Source organism: Mus musculus, chromosome 12, assembly GCF_000001635.26.
Source record: "Mus musculus strain C57BL/6J chromosome 12, GRCm38.p6 C57BL/6J".
Classification (NCBI taxonomy): domain Eukaryota; kingdom Metazoa; phylum Chordata; class Mammalia; order Rodentia; family Muridae; genus Mus; species Mus musculus.
The window spans coordinates 53,329,703-53,354,873 of NC_000078.6; the positions used below are offsets into that span (position 1 = coordinate 53,329,703).

Genomic DNA, 25,171 nt, shown 5'->3' on the forward strand with positions numbered 1-25,171 from the left:
TATATATATAGGCAGTTCAGCCACAAATCCATTGGTATTTTTGCCTTGTCATTTTCGTGCTGTTCTGTGACTGAACCTCAGCTCGTCCCTATTTTGAAACTGTGATGGATTTTGATAATTCTTCTTTACAAGGGATAAGCGAGTGAAGGTCACCCCAAGATAGATACAGAGATGAGCCTAGAGTCAGAGTCCCCATGAATCACGCTGTGTGATGGTACTTGCCTTTTGGCTCTATTTGAACTCAGTGAAATTAATTTTACCCCCTCAGAATGCTGTAAGGATGGCAGTGAAGATTGGCAGGCAGGGAAGTACATGAGCATCCTGTGCACTTCTGACATGGGCTGGCTGGGAACACACAGTGGGGACAAAGAATAGGGACATTTACCTGGGAGCCACGAAACATGCTTCTCAGAGAAGGAAGTGGGAAGTATTTTGAAGAAAGATGAGGATTCCGAGTAGGTAGCTGGAAGCATAACAGGAATACAGGCAGAGCTTTTGGAGACGTGGGGTGGGGGCAGTGAAGGGAGCCATTTGGACCAAACCAGGGCTGAGATCCCTGGTTCTGCAGCCCTGGGGACGCTGCTATGCTTCAGTCCTGGGGAGGCCGCTGTGTTGTGGGCATGGGGGGGAATGCTGTACTGTGGGCATAGGGGTGCTGTGCTATGGGCATGGGAGATGCTGTGCTGTGGGCATGGGGAGTGCTATGCTGTGGGCACGCAGGATGCCGCTGTGCCAGGTGGTCCCTGGAACTCTTCCCTGGCTGCAGTAAGGAGTGTAAGCCCATCCAGGGGGAAGGCACAATGAGATAGTTTCTTAGAATAATATGTATTTTTAATATTTAAAGGTGCACCAGAAAGAAAACAAATGTGTTTCAAAGCAAAAATCTGAAGGGACACTTGTGTCAGAAGTGAAGAGGCATCCAGCCATGCAGGGAAGACCATTTGCGGTGCAGATTCCAGTGTCTCAAAACGCTCAAAACTCCAAGAATGAAAAATGATTCTTCTTTATCAACCCAGTATACCCATTAATGGTTCTCTTATTAAGGAAACACATATTCTGAAGGGTATTAAAATGTGATATATTATTCACTATTTTTCATATTCTATAAAACGTCAGCTGGCAAGTGAGCATTTCTAGCCTTTTGTTCACACATCCTGACATTTTGCTAAATGACCCTAGAAGGAACTGAGGCTAAGTGACCATTCTGATGTCATAAAATTTAGTCTTTTTCCTTTTTTGATTGGGACAGCCCCATTCCAAATTTTGTGTGCTGGCATAATACTGGTATGGAAATGTTGTATATTAAAAGCAAAATAGAAAGAACATAATAGTACCCATGAAGAAAACTATCCCTGGTGGTTGTACCTACAAACTACCTTCTTCAGAATATTGCCCTCTGTGCTTGGCTGTGCTACCTTACACATTATATACTTGCAAATATTTTTGTATTTAATGCTGACAGAGAACTCTGTGTGTGTGTGTGTGTGTGTGTGTGTGTGTGTGTGTGTGTATCTTAGTCATAGCACTCAGGGGGCTGAGGTTGGAGGGTCACAAATTTCCAGGATAGTTTTGTTATGTATGTAGAGATTTTCACTTAAACACACACACACGCCATAAAATAATAAATAATAAAGATAGAGGTAGCATCATGCCTTTCTCCACTAAACACAAATAGTCTCAGGCAGCCCTGCCGTCACTGGGTGATGCTCAACAGACGGGAATCTAAAATGCTAGTGTTGTAGCTTTAAAAAAAAATTATGCATATTGTCTGCCTGTCGAGAAAAGTCAAAAGTAAACCCAGCAGTTGGATTTCACCCAATGAAGCAAAAAGACAGGAGGATGATTGAATTGAACCTTAAATTCTATAGAACTAAATTTAATGGCGGGCACACTCGCTCTTGGTGGTGATTGTTTTCTGTGCCGCTTATTAAGTTACATAATGGCAGGAGTTCAAACTCTGTGATTGCCGAGACGGTGGATTTAAGGAGTGTTTCAGATTGCCTGCCAATATGCAAGTGTAGGGGGTTTCAGAGGGCAGAAAATATTATTTCCACCTTCCCATTCCGTTGGCTTATAATTCTTCAAATACTTTTTAGGGATTATATTTAATACACTGCTTTAAAAATGTTTAAAAATCTCATTTTATTCCCCAAAGATTTGTTTTTTGCTGTTGCGATTAGATGATGACAGCTAGCTGGCTTTTAAAATTGATCAGGAAGTATTCTGGCAGTCATTCAGTGTTGTAATAGCACTTTAATGGATATGAGCTATTCACCCAGATCAGACTCAATGTCAAAACAGGCGAAAATACAGCTGTCACTCTGGACAACAAGATACTCATATGCAAGCAGCTGCTTAATACACTGCAGAAAGGCAGCCTTTAGTGATATCTAAAAGGTGTGTCAGTGGCAGCGTTTGAGCATTCTGTAAAGTTAGGGTATGCCACTTGGAAAGATGAAAGAATACATGTATTTAGCTCTATACTTATAAGAAGCATAGCCTTTAAAAATGTATAATATAGACAAAAACAGGGCCTTGTACATTTCTTTTTTGTTTTAATAAACCTTTTTGTTTATTGAGCATATTCACGCATATCCATTCTATTTGAATATGTTGTACATGTACATGTACATACTGTGTGTGTGTTTGTGTGTATGTGTTTGTGTGTGTGTGTGTTTTTGTGTGTGTGTGTTTTACTCTGTTGGTGAAAACTCAGTGTAAAGGAGTCATGGTCCTTCATTAAGTTTCCATACAAGGCTGGTAAATTTAGTTGTGAACTAAATTTGGATGCTGATATGTTTCTATTCGGTCAACAGTCGTTGGCTTTAAGGAGAGCCTTACACAGGAAAGCACGTTTGGGACAATGATGAAATCACTCAGCATTTTAACACTGAGTTGGATTCCTGTGCACTACCATCTGGAGGACAGTACCTCACTCTGGTAAAGTGAGTACACGTGATGTGCTGTCTCTTAAAATTCCAAAGTGTTCATGGACGGCAATTTATTTGATTCTCAGGTCAGTTCTATGACATGTGCAGCAAAGGGCAGTTTTGTGGATAATCCAACAGAGACATGGAATCTTTTAGGAAACACCAGTGTCCTATGCCTAGCTATGATGGCAGTTTAGTTGTCAGACTCCAAGTTCAGATCTTATTTTATGACAAAGTGGTGCTGTCTACCATCGTACTTTGAGACACCGTGTGCTTTTGAATGTATGCTATGTGCTCCAATCATTCTTGATCTTTTCAAATAGAGAGTGTGATTCAGAACTGAATATAGGAGGCAAGGGCAAATGCTTCATGTGTGCAGTCCCCATGTAGTGAACCCTCAGTGGAGAAGGAAGTCAGATGGTGAAGGTACTGGGGGAACACATGGAAGGAAGGCCCCCAGGAGGAAGACTCAACTCCTTAGATATGTGTAGGAATCCTTCAGAATAGAGCAGGATAGTGTCTACATGCTGCCAGGTTAAGGTGCGATCAAAGATGGAAATATGTCCAGATGAATAATGATATTTACCAGCAACCAGACAACAAGATGAATGCCAGAGAAAAGTATACGTTTGTCTAAAGAGCCAGATTGTAGCATTTTGATTTAATGCTTCTGATAAAAGGCAACCATTAGGAGGTTCTGATGGAGGCAGCAACAGACAGGAAAGTGCTCATAACACTCAAGGCAAAAGGAATGCTTCCATGTGAAGAGTCACACCAGAGGGTTGGGTGGGGCATCTGAGTGTGCTGACATCCCACAGAATGTGGGATTAATGACCACAGCAACTTGACTTCCAGCTGCTAGCTTAGGGGCTTTCTCTGGAGGCTGAAGCCCTGGCAAGGAAATTCATTCAGTTGGTCTTGACTGTGTTCACAGTTTTGACCATTTAAGTCAAAAATCCCTCTAGGATGGGATTCTCCTGATAGGCAGTTGACGTTTGGTGTTTAAGTTTTTTTCTGAGATTATGCTTGAGTGGCCCACAGTTGTTGTGTTGATTGTACACCCTTGCCAATGACACTTCGCCAGCATCTCTTTCATTCCTGATACAGTCTTTGCACTAAAATCTTTACCCCATGTTCTGCTTGTGGGGACCCTGAAGAGCTTCAGCAGCTCTGAAAAGATACTAACCCCTGAAGTCCCATGACATCGCCTGAGGTTCTGGCATTCATGCAGGCATTCTGATCTACAGAGTCGTGTGAGATTACAGTGTATATGAAGGCACCCGAGTCAGAATATTTTACAGATACCAGGTTCCAACTTCGGTTCAGGCTAGAAGTTAAATCTTATTTCATCCATCACCTAAAAGCAGCTTAAGCTATTTCTAGTCTTCCGTAGACATCCAGAGCAGACTGTCAGATCAAACGGCAACACTCTAGAAAGTGGTTTGGTCCAATCTCTTCAGCTGCATCCAATGTTGGCTTCAAACCATTTCTTTGTCTAAAGTAGAAAACTTAAGATATTAATATCTTCATCTCACTCAAATACATCCATAGACCTTCTTACATATATAAATGCCCTGCACACTGTGCGTGCTGTCATTAAGACTATGAGCCAGTTCACATCATTTGCCTAACAGGTAACTGGTAGATCGGGTACACAGTGTCATGTCTGTTCTCTGCCTGGTGGGTCATTTGTTAGACTGATGAGCACCTTCTCCCATTCAGAGCTTTCACATCGTAATGATGGCATCTTCCACACTTACAGCCCGTGGCTGTACCACGTACCTCCCAATGGCATTCTCACACTGGCCAAGTATCAGACTTTGCCTTTATGTGCTCTTTGGTCCTGATAATGGGCATATTGACATTCCTCAAGTATGTTAATAAGATTATTAAGAGCCACATGGCTACTGCCGTCATAGGCACAATTGTTGGCTGGTCATTGCCCTTTGAACTCTGTGCATTCTGTATAACAATATTTAATGATGTTAAAAAATTCTCAAAAGACAGCATAGCAAAGATTGGTTATATATTAAAACAGCAACTACATATATATATATGTGTGTATATATATATGTATATATATATATATTTGTCATTTACTCAGGATATATTTAAAAAAATTTTTTCAAGCATTGTACCTTTTGTGCTAAATTTATGGTTGTTTTTCTTCAAACTTTAAATGAATGACTGTCATCTGTGGGGCAAGTGTTTCTTTCATTTTAAGGATATTCCTAGAGAATTTAGATAATAGAATGTTTACCAGTATATGAATATATTTCATCTTAAAGTACTGCAAACAAAGTTATGTAACACTGTAAATGAAACCTTGAGTCCTAAGTTTATTCTTTGAAACTGTGATTATCTTCACGATACTTTGTAGTGTGCTTGCTATATAATCAACTGGAACAAAGACTAAACAGCTCATCTAGACAGGGAGGTTTCCTCCAAATTAGAATTTGAAAACTTTAATTTAACTTAAATATTAAAATTCGAATTTTAGTATTTTATTATATACAATTTGATTTTACTGAAGTTGTTGCTTGAAGAATTAAAACTATAAATTAATTTATCTTTATTCATTTCACAGAATATGTACGTAGACATACATATATCTTAATAAAGGAAATGTACTTGTCTATTTCAAAAGAACTCCTTTGGATTCCTGCCTAACCTGGTAAAGAGGTATTCCTTTTCTGGTGCAGCCTCACTCACAGGCTTACAGAGGACATCTTGTGTTTGGGAAAAACTGAAGGGAGAAAGGATAATAACCTGATCAAGGAGGTCTCAGGACCAGGGACAGAACCCGAGCAGCAGTTCTGGTTCATTAGCAAAATTTTGTTTAGAAATAGTTATCATATATTAGTTTATAAGAACCTATTTCATAGGAAAAAAAGTCTGTTCGGTTGGTTGCCACATTTGATGCCTATCACATTGATCTGATGCAGTTTCTTTTGCTTAATGACTGTACCAATCAGTTATTTTGATATTCTGGAGACACCTAATGAAAGGGACTCATTCAAAATGTTAGTCTTATTTTCTGAATGTATTCAGTGAATTTTGCATATAAATTCAGCCTAGTAAAAGATCTATTTAAAGCAATATGTTATTCATTAGATGGGCTAGCAAAAACCAAGTACCTTTTAGAGGACACTGCCTACGCTGCTGGTGATGTCCTGCCTTTGAAGAATATCATCCTAGGCTTCTGAGGGGAATATTCGCTGGTGTTTTCTGAATCTTCAGGTATTTTTGTGTTACTGTAGAGCTTCACCTTCACTGTGCACACATCCTATTTTAGTGAATCAGAAGCTGGTCTTCAACGTTGCATGCTCCCCGGTAGTCCCAAGGATGTCTTATAGTTGGTGCTCAGTAAATACTTGTTTGTTTCAGAATTAGTTTCCTCCTCTTCTTCTTCCTCTTTACCATCATCACTACCACTACCACCATCACCACCACCATCATCCTCTTCTCATTGCCATTAAGGGATTTAAGAATATGTAAGTGACATTAGATGGAAACATAGCATGCTTTTGTACCATGCTATGGTACATACTGTAACATTTCCAAAGGATGTTCTTAGAGTTGCCTGTGCCACCCATATGGTTTTATGGCTGAACATACTTTTCAGGGATTCAAGCTTTTCTCTTTCGTCCATTTGTGCTTTAGTCTCTCTCAGCAGCATCTCTACCCCCCCCCCAGGTTTGATGTTTGGGGGACACTGTCAGTGAAGGAAAGTCCCTAGCATCTGTTAGTCATTTCCTAGCCAACGCCTGGCTGCCTTAGACTTGCCGTGTTGGAAAGCGGTCAGCTTCTCAACCTTCTAAGGTTGTGACCCTTTAATACAGTTCCTCATGTTGTGGTGACCCCCAGCCATACAATTGTATTTGTTGCTGTAATTTTGCTACTGTTACGAATCATAATGCAAATATCTGTGTTTTCTGATGATCTTAGGCGACCCCTGTGAAGGGTCATTAGATTGCTCAAAGGGTTCTCAACGCAGAGGTTATATGAATCATTGCTCTAAAGTGGGGACAGAGGTATGAGGTGATGAAAGCAAATTGTGCTTTCCTAGTTCTACTGTATGTATTGAAGACTCTCATATATGTTTATAATGAAGTAAGCTACCATAAAATATTTTTGGAGGGTGAACCATTCAAAGAAATGGCGAAGTGTCAGACAAATTATTTTTAAGTCGCTTAACAGAAATTTCCTATCTTACTCTTTCCTATCGTACCAATGCCTTGTGGGCTCAATTGATAGTCCTGCTAAATGAGTGAATTGATGCCCCTTACAGGTTCTGTATGTTTTAGTTGTTTATTTTCTCAGTAGTGGAGTCCACACCCGGGTCCTTTTCCATCTGCCACTGTATGTCTCTAACCCTTTAGATTTTGGATTCAACATTGAAGACGTTTGGTATGGACTCACCTCATGCCGTTTGGTTTCCATCCGCCCTCCCTATCCCGAGAAGTTTAGTTAAGTAAGCTCCACTTTGGGGAATTGAAAATCCAATTCTTCTCCTCTGTTTGCGCATAGATCCCTGAAAGATGTTAGTATTTCATTGTAGGATCAAGACAGTGTCAGTCTCCCCTCCCGAAGTGAAGGAGGCTTGGGAATGGATGAACTGGTGTTTAAAAACCCTTTGAGTCATGTATTTTTTCTATGGTCCCCATGTCCATGTCATCTGTGTCCTGAAGGACATCAAGAGAAGAGCAGGGGGAGAGAGCAGCAAGAGGCCTGCACGAATGCTCCAGGCCTACTCAGCTGGAGAAATGGTATGGGTAATTCCAGAGGGTTCCCAGTGCTTTTTGTAATACAATCTTGTTTGTTTCTGAACGGAAACAGAACGTTCCAGAAATGGTTATATGTGTCCTATGCATATATGTGCACGCACAGTGAATGCAGTAGAATTAATAGGTTTTTAAAAGGACAGCACTGTTGTCATCAGAATGTAATTTACTTCCAAGACAGCATTCGGGTTGGCTTTCCTATGAGTCGGGTATGTGCACTAGAAAATCAGTTTTTCCCAGTGTGAAGGCAGAGAGCAAGGCTGTCCCACTTCCTCGTTGTCCAGAATTATAACCATCCCACCAGCTGGCCTACTTTCTCAACCATAGCCACTGGGGTGACATTGGAAAGAAACACACACAGGGTTACAGCCAAGCCTCAGTACAAGATCGCTGGTATAAACTGACAGAATTTATTGGGAATAATTGTTTGCTTCTGGTGTTGTTGGGCAGCTTGCACTGGGCCAAGTTTGGTAAACATCAGTTCTTTGAGATCACAGAGAATGAACGTTGTTCTAGAGCTGAGGAAAGAGAGGAGAGCATGCAGGATGTGGGAACACAAAATGACATATTTGGATACCATGAGTATCTCATCTGTGACATCAAAGATTTATATGAGGCTAAACCCAAGAGTTTTCTTTTGATAGGTTTATTCCTGGTAACGGACACCTCTCATTGAGAGATCTGCAGCGTCATTCTGGTTCCTCCAGTGCTGCTGATTGGAAGGGTAGTCACGAGAGCTGGCCACTTAAATACATTTTCTGTTTTTACATTCCTGTCTGCTTTTACTGCACCTCGGCCAGTGAAGGAAATGAACTTCCTACGGTATGCTTACCTTTCTTTCGAGGTATATTCTCTGTATGGCTGGAGACTTAATTTCCATTATATTCACTCAGCTACAGAAATACTTAATGCCAGGAAGAAGATATTTACTGGAATCCACAAGTCCAGAATTCATCATGATTCAGTGTGAAATCCACTGCCCTTTGCTCCCCACCCCCTCTCGGACGGGAATGAAATGTGCCTTAAACTGAAGTGAAATATATCACGTGCAGCAACAGTGGGCCCGCGCTCTGCCTCTATTCCTGGTGTGAAATCGATACACTATCTTTCCTCCTGACCTGCTTTGTGACCCCCATTGCAGCTTTCATGCTGAACAGCAATTGCTTTGAACAGTCCGGGTCTGCCACAGCTCACAAATGATTCTCAGCTTCTGTCTAAAACTGGTGCAGATAACAAAGGCCTGATTTTAGAGAATGCCGTCTTCGTCGTCCTCTAATTATGAATTACACGAAGAGCAAGCTCCTCTATTATTAAACACTTTCAATAGCAGGCCTGGTACATGTGCACTGCACACTGCGGCTCGGGAGCAGGCTTTTCTCTTGTTCTGCCCAAGTTTGTCTGGATAGAGAAGGGGACGAAGGCATTTTTGTAGTTTCAGTCATTTCTTTATTGAGTTCTGCTGGCACCTATTGCATTTTTCCCTATGTGGGAAGCATCTTTAATATGAAGTTTTCTTGTATAAGAAAAGGTACTTGACAAATGTTTTTTTTTTATTAAAGTCTTTTTTTCTAATTAATGGAATTGCAGCATTCGACTGTGAGAATGATTCTCCTGAAGAGATGATGACGTGAGGAGATTGTTCTCATTTGATCCCTGGGTATCGGGATAGGGGATGGAGAAATATTTCCATTGCACTTTTGCTATTTTCATGAGGCTGTTGAGGGACTGAGTTTATTATTGTATTATAATAATCATTATAAGCACATATTAATTATATAGAGTAGCGAGTTCCAGATATCTTTGTAATACACCCTCTCTGCATTGATCACACAACTGTCCTTCCACAAACACCCCCCTGTTTTCCTGTCCCTCGGCATTTTGTCAGTCCCTCACACTCTGGAGGAATTTATCATTCCTAGGAAATTATTAACACTTTTATGTATGTTAAAGAAACATCTATTTAACTAGCTGGGTGGCTTTACTTTGCCAGACTAGAAATCAAAAGGATGACAGAGGTTCTGTGTGTGTAGTGGAGGTTTTCAAACATCTTTGAATGAAATGGAGACCAGAGCAGACATTTAGATGCTGGATAAAACAATCATGTAGAAAAAAAGGATCCATTCCAGAGCCGGAGATGGACATGGCTCACTGGTCAAGAGAGCTCGCTGCTCTTGCAGAAGTTTTGAACCCAGTTGCTAGCACCTATGTTTGGTAGCTCAGAACTTTCTGTAACTCTGGCTGCAGAGGGTTTGAAGTCTCTGGCCTCTCTGGGCACTCACACACATGCGTATACCCCTTCCCAACATGCACTCGATTAAAAATAAAAATAAGTCTCGACAGTGAGTCATTACTGTATCTTTGCTCACAGTGTATCACGTTCTCTCTGTTTTCTGCTGGTGGTGCACATGTGACTTCGCCGCTTCATGCCTGCTCCTGCTGCCTTCCGCCCCACCACAGTGGACTCTGTCCCCTCCAGTATCTTACACCCCAGAACTGCTTCTATAAGTTGTCTTGATCATGATATTTTATCACAATAACCAAATAGTGACATAATAGTGAAAGGCACACGCACTGTACAATGGGCCATCGCATGGCAAGTTTATCATCAATGACACTTTACCACGTACAAGCATCTACATCCCTGATTGGGTCCTTAAGTCAGTTGGAGGGTTGGAGAAAAAAAATCAAAACAAAACAGGAAAAAAGTACAGTATGTACGATGTGAAGGGTGTTACACGGAGGGCTTGACGAAGGATAGATGAGGTTTTTGGAAGGCCACGCCAGAACTTTTAGTAGCCTGTAGTTAAGTGCCTGATCGTTCTGAGCTTTCGGGTGGATACGAAGGTGAAGGTGGGGGTCGTTTATTAATATCAGATCTCTAGAGCTAGGGACTTGGTATCATAGACAGTTCTTTTAAAGAAGTTTTTATTTATTATTTATTTATGTATTCGTAAAGCGATGTGTTTCCGTGGGCCTGTGAAGAGGTATGTGTGTGTGAATGTAGGTGCCCATAGAGACCAGAAGTGCCTGGAGCTGAAGTTCCTGGTGGTTGTGAGCTGCCCAATATGGGTGCTAGGAACTGAACTCAGGTCGTCTGCAGAAACAGTATATGTTATAACTGTAGGCTTACCTCTCCAGGCCTTGTAGGGTTTTGACAAAAAAAAAATTTGCTTCAATAAAATGATGCCTTTAATGTTTAATATATCACAGTTTAGTAATCTAATGATTTGTTTATTGTGCTAGTTAATAAAAAACAATTATGTTACTACAGGTTGGTGTCAACTCAGTTCCATTAAAAAACAGTGTTTATAAGGCATGAACATATACACTTCAGTGACAGCTATGAATGAAGACTATGAAGTCAGCTCCTGAGACCCTGTGATGTGGGAGGTGATGTTGATTTGGTTTCTTCACAACATAGAGTATCACGCAATGTTTGAATTAGAAAATTGAAAGTTCGACAATTGAAAACCACCCTTCCTCATGGTATGGAGAACAAGAATAGAACCTTCATGGGAAATTGTGTGTGTGTGTGTGTGTGTGTGTGTAATATTTAGCCATAAAAACAAAATTATGTTATTAGCAGGAATATGGTCAAGATGGGCAATATCTTATTTAATAAAATTTCTCAGAAAGACAATATTATGTTTTCCCTCATATGTGAAAACTAGGTTTTACATATACATTCAGTTACAGATACACACATATAAAAATAGAATGGAGATTTGGTGGATAGAAAGACTAGCAAGGCAGGGAGGAAGAACAGTTAAGGGTACGGAAGAGGAGTAAGTATGATCAAGGCACATGGCATTCTTGAGTACAAACATCACACAGTCTGTCACTTTGTACAATAAATATACATGAATAACATAAAAACAAATGCAAAAAAGAAAGTTAAATGCCCATCATATTCGTTTCTCAAATATGTTGCACTTCCTTCCTCTGGGCACATTAAAAATGAATTTTAAAAGGTTAGTGAAAATTTCTAACACATGTGCAGCAATATACCAAGGGCAGAGCATGCAGGATTGTGTGTCAGTGTGTCACAGGCGTAAACATTTGTGTGCTGGGGTTTGGGGAATCTGTGGACTACAGGAGTCACCGTTATCCCTCCATTCAGGACAGTCTTGACACACCAGGTCTTCTTCCTTACACGTGGGAGGGGGGGGATGTTCTGACTAGATAGTTTGTGTAAACATAATTGTTAGATACCAGATGTGGCAAGGAAGGGAACAAATGGACACTTGCACTTTGGGTGTGGAGTCCTCTGTGTGGAGGCATGAGTAGGTGAATAGATGAGCTCACAATGAGGAGGATAATGATGTGCCATGAGAAGAACCCATCCGTCTATCCCAACTGCAGGTCAGTATAGGAGAATAATTGTCCATAGAACAATCCAAGTTAACACAGAACACACGCTCTGCCCAAACGGTCAGCCCCATGGAGGTATAGCTCCTGTTCCTGTCCCAGTCCTGTTTAATGGCACCCACCATTGTACTTTTCCTACTTCATTCAGCTGCTGTGAGTCAGCTTTTGGTTGGCATTCACATTATCTGTGATCACGCTTTTAACATTTCAGTTTTAGGGTCTCAGTTTGAAAGTCTGCTCTCTATTGAATTTTTGAAAAAAAAAAGATTAAATCTTAGTTATAATTTGATGGCAATTCAGCTTAACCAAGTTAAGAGAAGCCTTTTATTCACATTTTGAGAGAGGTTAGCATAGATGCGTGGATTCTCAATACATAAAGCTACAACCTTTTTCTACCAGGTCATTTTTTTCCTTTAAAGAAGACGGTGCTAATAAATCTTTCTGTAGCAAGACCTTGGAAGAAACTGAAAATATGTACAGATCTCAAATATACCCAAGAAAAGTACTTTATATTACCTGGCTGTGGTTGCTGCTTCATAATGGACTTTTAGTTGAATGTAATCTCCTCCCCTCAAATATATCTTTGCGAAATTGCTACCCTGAAAGCTGAAGCCATTTTTGTTATTCAAAAGAAGTAGGGGGATCAACTCCGATGCTCTCCTGCGAGTTGGTACAGTCAACTTTGGTGTTAAAAGATTTATGATAAGAACATATTTCTAAATATATTTTTCAGCATCTGTGGAGTAAAATCTCAAGATAAAACTTTTTTTTTTCATGGAGAAGGAGGTGGTCTGTTTATTATTGTAATGCTACACTAAACTATAATTCAGTGATATTTTATTCCAATTAAATTCTCCTTAGTAGTAATCCTTTTTTATGATAAGCAAAACTGAATAATACAGGGTATGTTGCCTCCAATGAATTGTTGTATAACAAGACTTGATGGTAATTCTACCTTTTCCAAAATCTGATATCAGGCAATTTATCTTCTAAATAATACTCCTGAGTACCAAAGCTGAAATGTTTTGGCTTCGGCCCAAATCAAACTTGAGGAAGCAGAGTCTCCCGAGCATTTGTCTAACTCTGTAAATGTAATTGTTATAATGAATAGAATACATGTGTCAAGGCCGCTTGTGCTTTTAGCTGTTTACTTGTCGTCCTGAGCCTAGAGAGCGCTGTGACAGACTGTTAACTCTTAGTGGAGAGAGGCAAAGAATCCAGCGCATGCGCATTACACACTCGCTGTTTCAAAAGTCTCGGCTCCTGTTAATAATCTCACAGCAGTTCAAATGAAAAGAAAATATGTGTTATACTACATAAAAGTGATGGGTGGAAAGTTTTTAAGACCTGCAAGTATCTGTCCTAAGATACAAGATTTTCAGATTTAAAAAAAAAAAAAGACCCACCCAAAAGACTGCTCTGATCTCCTGCATACTGTCTTAACTATCTTTCTTTCATATACCTTCCCATATGGCATATTTCTAATTTGACTTTAATACAGTATTTTTCCATAGATGATGAAATCCAGTGTCACATCCATGCCAGAAATTTAACAGAGGTAATGTGCAAAATTATTGGGGGGAGGGGGGATTAAAAAAAAAAAACTGAAAACAAATGGAAACCAAAACTACCATAACCTCTCACCATTAATAATCATATTAATTTTAACAATACATTGATTAACATTAAATAACAATTATTGATAATTTAAAGTGACTTTTAAAGACTACTTTCTGTCCTTTTATTTTGCCACTTATATTGTAGTTATGATTTCAGTCTTCATTACCCTTATGCATTTAGACCATAATAACCATAATTTTTGTTTATATTTCTGAGGGAGAGAAGATCCCAATTCTTGGAACACCTAGGGATTTCTCCTATATGTAAATATCATAGCACAATTACTGTGGAGTGTGAACCGATGGATATTTGGAATAACAAATCTTATTTACTTGTGGCCAATTTGGGGAAGTGTGGGTATTTTTCAATCTGACGCATTCATTTAGAACTTGCTAAGCTATAAACAGGTGCATGGTGCAGCATGGGAAGAATTTCTGCCTTAAGAACTTGTAGGTTACACCATTCCATTGGACTCTGAGGAGCTTTGCAAGAGAGCTAGGTGTGGAGGATGCTGTTGGCATAGACGAAGAGTGATAGAGCAGAGGCATCTCAGACTTCGGGAGGACTAACCTTTGCAGTGTAAGCGGGAGCAGAAAAGCTGGGTAGGGGTGTTATCAGGTGAAACTCAAGGGGTTTTAGTAAGGAAAATGTAGTAACCAAGAGAACGCTGAAGTCTATCATTTAACATTATTCAACAGCCCCAGCTGAAGGAGGCTCTGTCGTTACCATTTTTCTTGTCTATCAATGAAAGCTGCTATTTTGGTTACTTCTGAACAACTCCTGGGAAAGGAAAGCTATGGCAGAGCACACAGCCATTGCCTAGAGTTCTAGGCCCATGAAGAACATGTGCTCATTCCGGCTCTTCCTATATTCATAAGAACATAGTCACATGGATGTGCCTAGCTGCAAAGGAAGCTGGGTTTCTCTGTTACTATGGCTACCAAAGGCAGATTCCAAGGATACCATGTGTTATCCAGGAGTAAAATGAAAGTTTCAGAAGTTTCTTTTTACCCATATATGTATTCATATACATATATATAGATTTATGACATTTTATTTGTTAAATTCTAGTATATCTTAACCCTATTCTATATCTTAAATGTTAAGGTGTGGCCTAGGGATGTTCTTTAGTGGTAGGGCACTGGCTTAGCATCTGGGAGGCCCTAAGTTTTGGCCTCCAGTAATTAAAACATTCTAAAGTCTGAGTTGTGACCAGTCAAGTATTTTTCTCTATCATAATCAGGTTGGAAGAATTTCCATTTCTCAATTTATTTTTTATCCAAATCACAATATTGTTTTAATTCCAATCTATCTAGCAAGAGATCCAAAGCCTGAACACTAAGTGCTTCTTTAGCATGTTAGTTAACAAAGCAGCAAAGCAGCCCCTGGCTACTGATGGCATGCATGCCTTTATCTCAGATTTATTCACCTCTTGACTAGATGAACCTAATACAATCTAGTCTTAGGGCTTCAAATTTTTTTATTGTCAATGAGAGTTACTAATATAGTTCATTTGGGCAAGAAGGTTGTAGACAGGAGTCTAATGGTCATTTCTTTGAGTTGATTATTTTTTTTTCCATCCCAAGTAGCTTGTGATAGGCTTAAGGCTATGCAGAAAGTGGTTAATTACCAAATGCATCAGTTCTCAACCTGTGGGTCCCAACCCTTTGGGGGGTCAAGTGACCTTCTCATAGGGGTCACCTCATAGGCTTCACAGGTCACAACTCAGACTTCAGAATGTTTTAATTACTAGAGGTCAAACCTTAGGGCCTCTCAGATGCTAAGCAAGTGTCCTACCATTAAAGAACATCCAAGGCCACACCTTAAAATTTAAGACCATCAGAATGCATAGAAATTTACATCATAATTCATAGCAGCAGCAAAATTACAGTTATGAAGTAACAATTACTTTATGGTTGGGGGTCATCACAACATGAAGAACTATATGAAAGGGACACAGCATTAGAAAGGTTGAGGATCATGAGCCTGATGGAAGATGCATTTATATCTAGAGCCTTTGGGCTAAGGAGGAAACCTGGGCTGAGTCAAAGTGGAGTGGGCCACAAAGACAGCAGCATAGATCTCCATCTCTGAACATATTCACTGTCCTTGTTATATCTACAACAGCTTTTTGAATCAAAAGTCCAAACTGCAAAGCATGCCCTTCCTTAGACTTCATACTTTAGCAGCAGACAAGGGATGGAGTCAGACAGTGGATCCCAACCAGGATAGCTAGGAAGAGGAAGCTCTGGTGATTGAGCATGGCGACTCATGTGGTCTGCAAACAGAACATGTATAAAGAAGATTTTCCTTAACAGGTATGAAGAGCACAGTACAAAAGGGCTTTGTGGATAGAAGAGCTAGCTACTCATGCAGGAAATAGAAGGGTTCAGTGTTCAAAAGATCAGGTAGAAGTTCTAAGTAGAGATGGATGAACATACAGAATTGGGGACTGGGTTAAGACAAGAGCTGAAGATTGAGACCTGGAAGCCATTAATAGACAGGTGAAATTCAAAGCCAAGGGTTAAAATTGGCCTGAAGAAGGGTTTAGTGGCTACCCTATGAAATCACTCATATGCCACTTATTTTTCCATTGATACATTAATAGTTTTAGTGATCAACTTCACTGCCTATTTTCTTTCTTCAATCATATAAAAATTAATCAATAATGATAAAATTAGTTTATCATCAGAACAGAAATCAAAATTTGACTTCCATTTCTAAATGTTACTCCCCGATACATGCTAATATCCTTTCCTATTCAGGGCAAGTGTTAGAGAGGAATCAGCTGGTAAACAAAAACTAGATAATATCAAAGGCTAGGGATTGAGCAAGTCTTTGTTTAAGTATTCCAAGCTGTTTAATGATTTACACTTACTTCTAATGAGCCTTGGACACATGATTGTTCTCATAAAGGAAAACACTGATAGAAACATGTCAATACTCAATCCCCAAACGATTTAAACAGATTCAATAAAGACATTGGTTAGGGGCCCTCCTAATACAAGAGCTGAGGTTTCCTAGGCACTGGAATTTAAATGTATATATAGTGTACTCAAGAATATAGGACATCAGTCTGTGTCTAGTTGTATGCTGGGTACAGTCTGTTTTCTCTCTTGATTGTCTTAGACTTGGTTTCTTTAGTGAAAGTGTAGGTTGTGTGAGATGCCTTTACTGCTTTCAAAGCTGTCCACCTGGGTACCACTGTATAGAATGTGATGCATTAATGAAAGACAAAGTCTATGCCATCCGAAAAATTTAGGAATGTTTATTTAGGATTACATGTAGAATTGACCTTTCAGTAGAATTTGCTTTGGGAATAACACTTCCCATGTTAGCTCTTATTTGAAGGAGAAATATAGACATAAGTTCCTAGAAAAGAATCATCTAGAAGCCAGAGTTGCCTACTCAACAGTTATGTGGAATACATGTTCTAATGTACTCATTTAGAGTTAGCATTTTCATGAAAATGCATTCCTGTTGTACAGACAGTGTTCAAGGCTACCAAATATCCACAAAATTGTCATCCACTTCTCTTGGTGACCTAATATATTCACACACAATCATTTTTGTGTTGTGTTCTGACTCCTGGAAATAGACTTCTTGTGGGATAAGTAGAGATGTGTTCACTGTAACACAGTCCGGAAGGATGAATGATAGGAGCTACCCATTGTAGACTTCTCTTTTCACTCCATTTGCCTGACCTTAGGCTGCTCCTCTGGGAATAGTCTTTGTAACAGGATTCCTACAGTTGGTGCACCCCTCTGAGCTGCCCTGGCTTTGGGAAAACCATGTTAGCCTGCTGCTCTCTACACAGCTTTTACCACCATTCGTGGGATTGCAGCTCAAGCTATGCTGGACTTCAGTTTGCAATGTCTTTTGCTTTTTTGTTTTCTGTGCCTTGCTATGGTTCTGTCCTGGGTTTGGTCAGTTAGTACACTTCAGAACTGATCTCTAGGATGCAGAATGGCATTCCCCACTGAGAACCTCAGACAATTGTCAAGTCTTACAGTATAAGGTTCTAACACTGGTAGATAGAAATTGCATCAACAGCACCATTGCTTTCATTATCTAAGAGGCACACAGCACCCTGGTGAAGGAATGCGGTATGCGTATCCATCGGATATACAACTTCAGTTTCTATCAGTGCACTGTTGTCTTTGTTTTATTTTGTTTTTGAACTTATAAAACCCAGCCAAAGCTGGCTTGACCCTTCTGTGAGTAGTCAAATCTTAGTTTCACTGAAGTTATAATTTCAGCTTCCACGTATCAGGCTCATGTGAACAGCCATATATAGTATTTAGCTAGCATGGTTGATGTGCCTGTACAGTGATTGCCAGTGACAGCAGCCAAGTTTGTTAAGTAAGTGAATTAGTAGTTATTTTGATTATGATCCCTTTGTTTCATGCCAGATACTCTGATGCAGGCTTACATTATTACAATGCACACAAACTGTTGTTTACGATTGTCATCGTACATTCAGAAAAGTACTGTCCTCCTTTCAATGTCACATTTGGTGAAACTCACGGTTGCATAGATACCTGCTTAATCTCAAAGCTTTGGATCCTAAACTATATCTGGACATGACTCCCAGGAAATAGGCAAAGATGGGAAGCCTCAAAGGTCAGGGAGACAAGAAGTGCAAGGAGGAGAGACGGAGAGAGAGGGAGAGAGATAGAGGGAGGGAGGGAGAGAAGGAGGGAGGAAAGGAGGGAAGGAGGGAGGGAGGAGGGTAGGGCAGGGGGAGGGAGATAGATAAAGAGTGAGCCTTGTCTCATGTCTTCCTCTTTGTTTGGCTAACAGGAGGATATAGTATTTCAGATGTTTTGTAGTTACCCTGTTAGAGTCTTGGATTTTTTTTTTTTTTTGCCTTCAATTTATTATCCTGTAAAACTTTTTAGCAGCCAGGAGTTAGTAGGAAAGGCAGAAGTAGTTCCTGCAGTGCTGAAGATCTTCTGTCTGGTACCACTTGGAGGAAAGGGCTGATTGGAAACATTCTCCAGCCATAATCAAAGTCTCATTTCCAGTAGAGTCCCCCTTCCCAGTAGAGTCCCCCTTCCTAGTAGAGTCCCCCTTCCTAGTAGAGTCCCCCTTCCTAGTAGAGTCCCCCTTCCTAGTAGAGTCCCCCTTCCCAGTAGAGTCCCCCTTTCCCAGTAGAGTCCCCTTTCCCAGTAGAGTCCCCCTTTCCCAGTAGAGTCCCCTTTCCCAGTAGAGTCCCCCTTCCCAGTAGAGTCCCCCTTCCCAGTAGAGTCCCCCTTCCCAGTAGAGTCCCCCTTCCTAGTAGAGTCCCCCTTTCCCAGTAGAGTCCCCCTTCCCAGTAGAGTCCCCCTTCCCAGTAGAGTCCCCCTTCCCAGTAGAGTCCCCCTTCCTAGTAGAGTTCCCCTTTCCCAGTAGAGTCCCCCTTTCCCAGTAGAGTCCCCCTTCCCAGTAGAGTCCCCCTTTCCCAGTAGAGTCCCCCTTCCTACTAGAGTCCCCCTTTCCCAGTAGAGTCCCCCTTTCCCAGTAGAGTCCCCCTTCCCAGTAGAGTCCCTCTTTCCCAGTAGAGTCCCCCTTCCCAGTAGATTCCCTCTTTCCCAGTAGAGTCCCCCTTCCTACTAGAGTCCCCCTTCCCAGTAGAGTCCCCCTTTCCCAGTAGAGTCCCCCTTCCCAGTAGAGTCCCCCTTTCCCAGTAGAGTCCCCCTTCCTACTAGAGTCCCCCTTTCCCAGTAGAGTCCCCCTTTCCCAGTAGAGTCCCCCTTCCCAGTAGAGTCCCTCTTTCCCAGTAGAGTCCCCCTTCCCAGTAGAGTCCCTCTTTCCCAGTAGAGTCTCCCTTCCCAGTAGATTCCCTCTTTCCCAGTAGAGTCCCCCTTCCTACTAGAGTCCCCCTTCCTAGTAGAGTCCCCCTTTCCCAGTAGAGTCCCCCTTTCCCAGTAGAGTCCCCCTTTCCCAGTAGAGTCCCCATTCCTACTAGAGTCCCCCTTTCCCAGTAGAGTCCCCCTTTCCCAGTAGAGTCCCCCTTCCCAGTAGAGTCCCTCTTTCCCAGTAGAGTCCCCCTTCCCAGTAGAGTCCCTCTTTCCCAGTAGAGTCCCCCTTCCCAGTAGAGTCCCTCTTTCCAAGTAGAGTCCCCCTTTCCCAGTAGAGTCCCCCTTTCCAGTAGAGTCCCCCTTCCCAGTAGAGTCCCCCTTCCCAGTAGATTCCCTCTTTCCCAGTAGAGTCCCCCTTCCCAGTAGAGTCCTCCTTTCTAAGTAGAGTCTCCCTTTCCAACTTTGGTGCTTGAAAACTCTCTTTCAACATGTACTCACTAGGTGTTTGGACTAGCTCAGTGTACCAGTGACAATAGGAATCTGGTCTGTCCTGAGCCCACCTTTCATTCCTGTCTAAAAGTGGACATTTGGCTTTCTTCCCTCACCCCCGTTGAAATATGCCTCTTTATGGCTTTAAAACTTTAGATCTAAGTCCTCTCTGTTGCCTCGTACTGGATGAGCCTCTTTTGCAAGTTAGCATTTCAATGTCTGAAACTGGATAGTCTTGGGTCCGTCTTATCAAACGGGATCTGGTTCCTCTTTGCTCTGGTTTCTGGGCTTGGTGTAGCATCGCTGCTCCAACCTCTGTTCCTTGGCACATTACTATTAAGGACAAAAAGCTCATCAAGTAAATAGGTCATTTTGATAAAAGTTATATTAATTTACTTGAACTTAGATGTAATGAATTATCATAAAGCTTTATAAACAAATTATCTGCAAGAAGCATAAAGCATCACAGGAAGTCTTAAAAGATAATATTAGAATACTCACTTGGAATAAAAGTTTCTCAGTTTATACCTGGAGTTTATCAAAGTATATGACCCTCCAGTAACTTTGGCATTTAAGAGGGTAATTAAAGTTATTACAAGGTAACATTTATCATGTTATTGATATGTGAAAGTTTAGAGCTAAGAGATTTCCACAAATATTTCTTTTAACTTTCCTAGGCATGTTATAGAACAGATACTTTCTATTATTCCCATTTTTACGTGGGAAGCTGTGCCTCTCATATTAACCAAACTCCTAACCACATTGCCTGGTGTAGTATATCAGTGTGTTCGCATATGTCTCAGAGAAACACCATGCCTGTTTCATTACACATAAGGCTATGGATGGTGCCATCAGAACTTAGTGGGTGAATTTTGTTTAGCATGACTGATGTAGCCTCCCAGTGTTAGCATGGAAGACATGAAGTACTAGTCTCTTTTGTTTACAGGGCATAGAGGAATCAAAGGAAGCTAATCCCCATGAGAGAAAGACTCACTTTTTTTCAAACACTTGGAGTTAAACTCTTAACATTATGAACAGCATAGCTATTAGAATAGTAACTTAATAGAACAAATAAAAAGAAAGTCATAGACAGTTTTTCAATGAAGTTCTCATGTAGTCTTCATAACCTCTATAGTTCACATATCTGTTGAGAAAAATCTCCTCCAGGAGAGTACCCAAGAGTCACTGTTATATTCAAAGAAAAAAAATAGTAGTAAATTCTAAGTATTTCTAGATGTATTTAAAAACACAGACAGTCTTTAGATCTGTGATAGATTATATGGCTTGATACACACTAAGCAAGAACCACTGTCACCACCCAAATGCATTACCAATCTGGGTCTGAGCTGTATGTATTATAATGGGATCTCTGGGGAATATGATAGAACTGCCCAAGTGTGAAGATTAATATGGAATGATGTAGGCTGGGCTACTACGGAAGTTCAGACTATCAACTTAAAAAAACAAGGGAAAAACAAACAAACAAACAAACAAACAAACAAGCGCACTCCTATAAACTCCAGAGGACTGCCAGCATTTATGAAGGTCAGCAAATAAAATTCCTTGGAATGTCTGCAGAACCTTATCACGATGAGCTCACTGGTCTTCAACTCTAGGGCTAATACTCCCACAGCAGAGGGACACTTGTCCCTGGAAAGAGTCCATGGTACCCGGACAGCAGCAGTGCCAGGACAGTGAGGGTACGGGGGCCCCAAAGGATATGTCCACGGCAGTTCCTTGTTTCTGGTTTTTTGTTGCTAATTTCAAATTTCCTTGCTTTTGTGGCTTTTATGCCTGCCATTTATATGGCTTCAACATTTTTAGAGGGTCTAATATCTTACTTATCACTGGAAGCCAGGGTCCAGTTAGTTAAGGTTTCAGTTGAACGTGAAATGTGACTTCCGAAGCTTGTCATGCATCAAACTGTTATGGCTGGCAATTGTTTAAAAAAAATTCATTTTGTTATGAACTAGCCTGTTTTCAACTGGGCTGTTCAGAGATGGATTGCTTTCTGGAGTTTTTGACAGGTGTAATTGTTAAGGCGTCATCTGTTCCTGTTTGCACAAAATACATTTTAGCTAACTGTAGGACTTGCCCGCTAATCTTTCCCACATCATTCCATTCTTTGCCCGCCACTAGACAAATCCCCTGTTATTTGACCAGATGGTGGAAAATCCATTCTCATGATAAGTTGCTTCTAGTTTGCATTTAGATTACCTGCAAAAATGGAACAATTTACTACTCTGCCTCCAACCATCTCTTTCCTCCTTTTTCCCTTAGTTTGACTTCTTGTAACTAATTATTTAAATTCTGCCCCGTGAGTTAAAATTAGTCATAGCTTACACGTATCCCGTGTATGTAAATGCACTTAAGTCCTACCCTGGGCTGGATGATGAGCCCATCCGGACAGGACTGACGGGAAGGGAGGACAGTGGACTGTCTGACAGGCAGACCCTGTGCTTCCTAAGAGTTTCACGATTGAAAGGTGTACTTGAACTTTTTACCGGTAGTGTTTAACCTTTAAAAACAAAAATCAGGTGAAGAAAAGGAAGTCAAAAAGCCTTTGGTTAATAATCTATTGTAGCAAGAAAGGAGAAACACCAAGTGTTAAGTAAATGGTGGTCGGGGGCTTTGTCTCCTGGAGAGGGTTTTGTCTGTTATTTATATATTTATTTATTTTTACACCAGACAGTTTTCTCAACGGAATGCAGCAGGCAAATCAAAACTTCATTATAACCTTGGCTGTCATTAAAGGGGGCTGGTGAAGGGGACAGTCCATTTTATTTACTTTGTCTCTCTGTCTTTACCCAATAGCCATATGAGATGGCTACGGAATGGCTGGGAGAGAGTCAGCTTAGATCTGTTCCTATGCAAATGCTTTCTAGGTCTTTAGCTTAGAGCAAACTACAAGAAATCAACTTTAAAGCATAAAGACACTGAACAGAAATGCAGAGTACTTCAGTGCGATCTCATCAAATACATTTAAAAAATTTCTAAATTTATATCATCTAATGTCATTGCTTAAAAACTCTCCTCAGAATTTGTTTTTGTGGACTTAATGGCTAAAACGAATTTGTCAGGTCGACCTTGTAATTGCATCTTTCAAACCAGCTCTCTCTTCATTTCAAGCTGTTCATGTTTCCTGCCTTCCCAGATCCGCTTTACAATGAAATACCACATAGGTTAATGAAAACCTTTGGAATTCCGGTGGTAGTTAATGAGTGCATTTATGCTAGAAGTTGAGTGCAATAATCAAATGGGGTTTAAAAATCACTTTAAACAAGGGGCAAATGATTAATTATAAATAGAACTGTTGGCCGACTAAATTTAATAAGAGATTTGGGGCCAGGCTGATTATAAGACGGAGAACATGTTAAATAATATCTGAGGGAAGCATATCAATACAGCTCCAAAATAGAACTTAACTTGTTATAAAGTGCTGTCCCCAGGTATATTGGACTTTATGAAATATTAAGTAAACTTAATGACATTAGAAGCACACAGAAATTAGAAAAGACTCATCTGAGTTTTTATAAAATAGGATGCACTACATGATTTAATTACTACTGAAGGGGAGTACTGTGTGTGTGTGCATATGCATATGCAAAATATATAACTATATATGCATATATATAAATGCAAATATGTTATATGCTAGAAGATTAGATATTATGTTACGTTCTGTTAGCACTATTAGAGCAAACTGCTTGGTACTCTTACTGATATTTTGTATTGATTAAATTTCATGACTTTCCACTGTAACAGAACGAGATAGGTTCCTTTTGTACTCTTCCCCCTGAATGAAGAGATTTTCAATAGAAGGAAATGGTCAGAAAATGCCTCTCAGCATTTTATGTCTCTATAATGCGGGGAGTCTCAGATGAATTTATATGCTTAAGTGATACAAAGAAAAACTGTGTAAGCTTTACCCCCCTTTTTGCCTTAACTGCCAAGAAACCTGGATCCGCCGTAATCAGCTCATCTCAGGTGCCTGTTAACATCTAACCCTCGCTCCCGATGGCCTTGCTTGTGTTTTTATCCCTAATTGGGTTCAGTTCTGTAAGCTGTGTTACATCCCTTTAGAAACCAGGAGTGTACAAACTCCACATAAATTGAATAAAGCTGAAAACATATTAACCCAACTTTGGTTTTATAGCTAATTTACAGTTGCCTCCTCTTGTAACGCATGATTGGATTAATGACAGTCCTGTAACAAAAACACTAATGATATTTGTTTTTAACATTTCCTTTAGAAAATAATCATGGGGACTGTAGAGTGAGTTTAGCTTTAGACCCTTGTCCTGATTTTCTTCTACTTTTATGACTTTGAGATTAAAAGTAAGGTTGTTCCCACAAAGAATCAAAACACTTGCTTTTGCCTGACTGGGGCTCTCTAGAGTGGGAGCTCATATGTGATAGCATTTGTGTACAGGACAGCCGTGAGTAGCTACATTGTCTGTGTACATTACAGCCGATTAGCTACAGTGTATGTACACATTACAGTTATGAGTAGCTATGTGCACATTGTAGCTGTGAGTAGCTACAGTGTACACATTACAGTTGTGAGTAGAGCCTAGGGGTAAAGAGCAAAATGATTACATTTCAGCACACTTGTTATCCTGCATCCCGCTCTCTAGTCATGTCTATCTGTTTTTGATGCCTCTACAGAATAACTGCCCAGCATCCTCTGCCCAACCAATCAGAATGTAGGAAAATCTACAGATATGACGGAATCTACTGTGAATCTACCTACCAGAAGTATGTTGAAATCTTTGTGAGTCTGCCTTCTGGCTCGTGCATCAGTGCTTGTGGTTGCCAGCTATTCAAATAGTATATTTGTGTTAAACCTTATTTTTTTTTTAAATCAAATTTATACTGGGGGGGAAAAGGCAAATCAAATGGAACAAAACCAAAACAACAAAACCAAAAATTTTACCTCTGAAATCAAGGGTGGGAGGAGTCTATTATTTTGAAATTGTGGTCTAAAAGTTTTTTTTTAAATAACTGTATTAAAGCTCTTAGGTAAGCTTCTTTATATTGCAATAAACAAGTACTTATGTGCAAGAAAATCTCAGCAAAATACATCGCACAGGTGCTACGCATCTTAGGGATTTGAAAGGTGTGTTATGTATAAATTAGCTGTCACTTTTTTTCAATCCTGTAATGGAATGATGAGTTGTAATTTGCATAATCCTTT

General features: G+C 40.3%; 1 protein-coding gene across 25 annotated transcripts in view; it reads left to right on the forward strand.

The window, feature by feature from the left end:
- Npas3 (neuronal PAS domain protein 3) overlaps positions 1–25,171 on the forward strand; it is an 824,148-nt gene that overhangs the window by 81,677 nt on the left and 717,300 nt on the right. For 16 of the 25 annotated variants that reach the window (XM_006515941.3, XM_030246748.1, XM_030246749.1 and 13 more), the window contains exon 2: positions 24,643–24,732. The exons of 3 other annotated variants lie outside the window; for them this stretch is intronic. In XM_006515941.3, the coding sequence (XP_006516004.1) occupies positions 24,643–24,732 (90 nt within the window). Of the gene's footprint in view, positions 1–18; positions 13,641–14,744; positions 24,733–25,171 lie in introns of those variants that run through there. 6 more of the 25 variants (XM_030246752.1, XM_030246755.1, XM_030246757.1 and 3 more) reach the window with 4 other exon arrangements.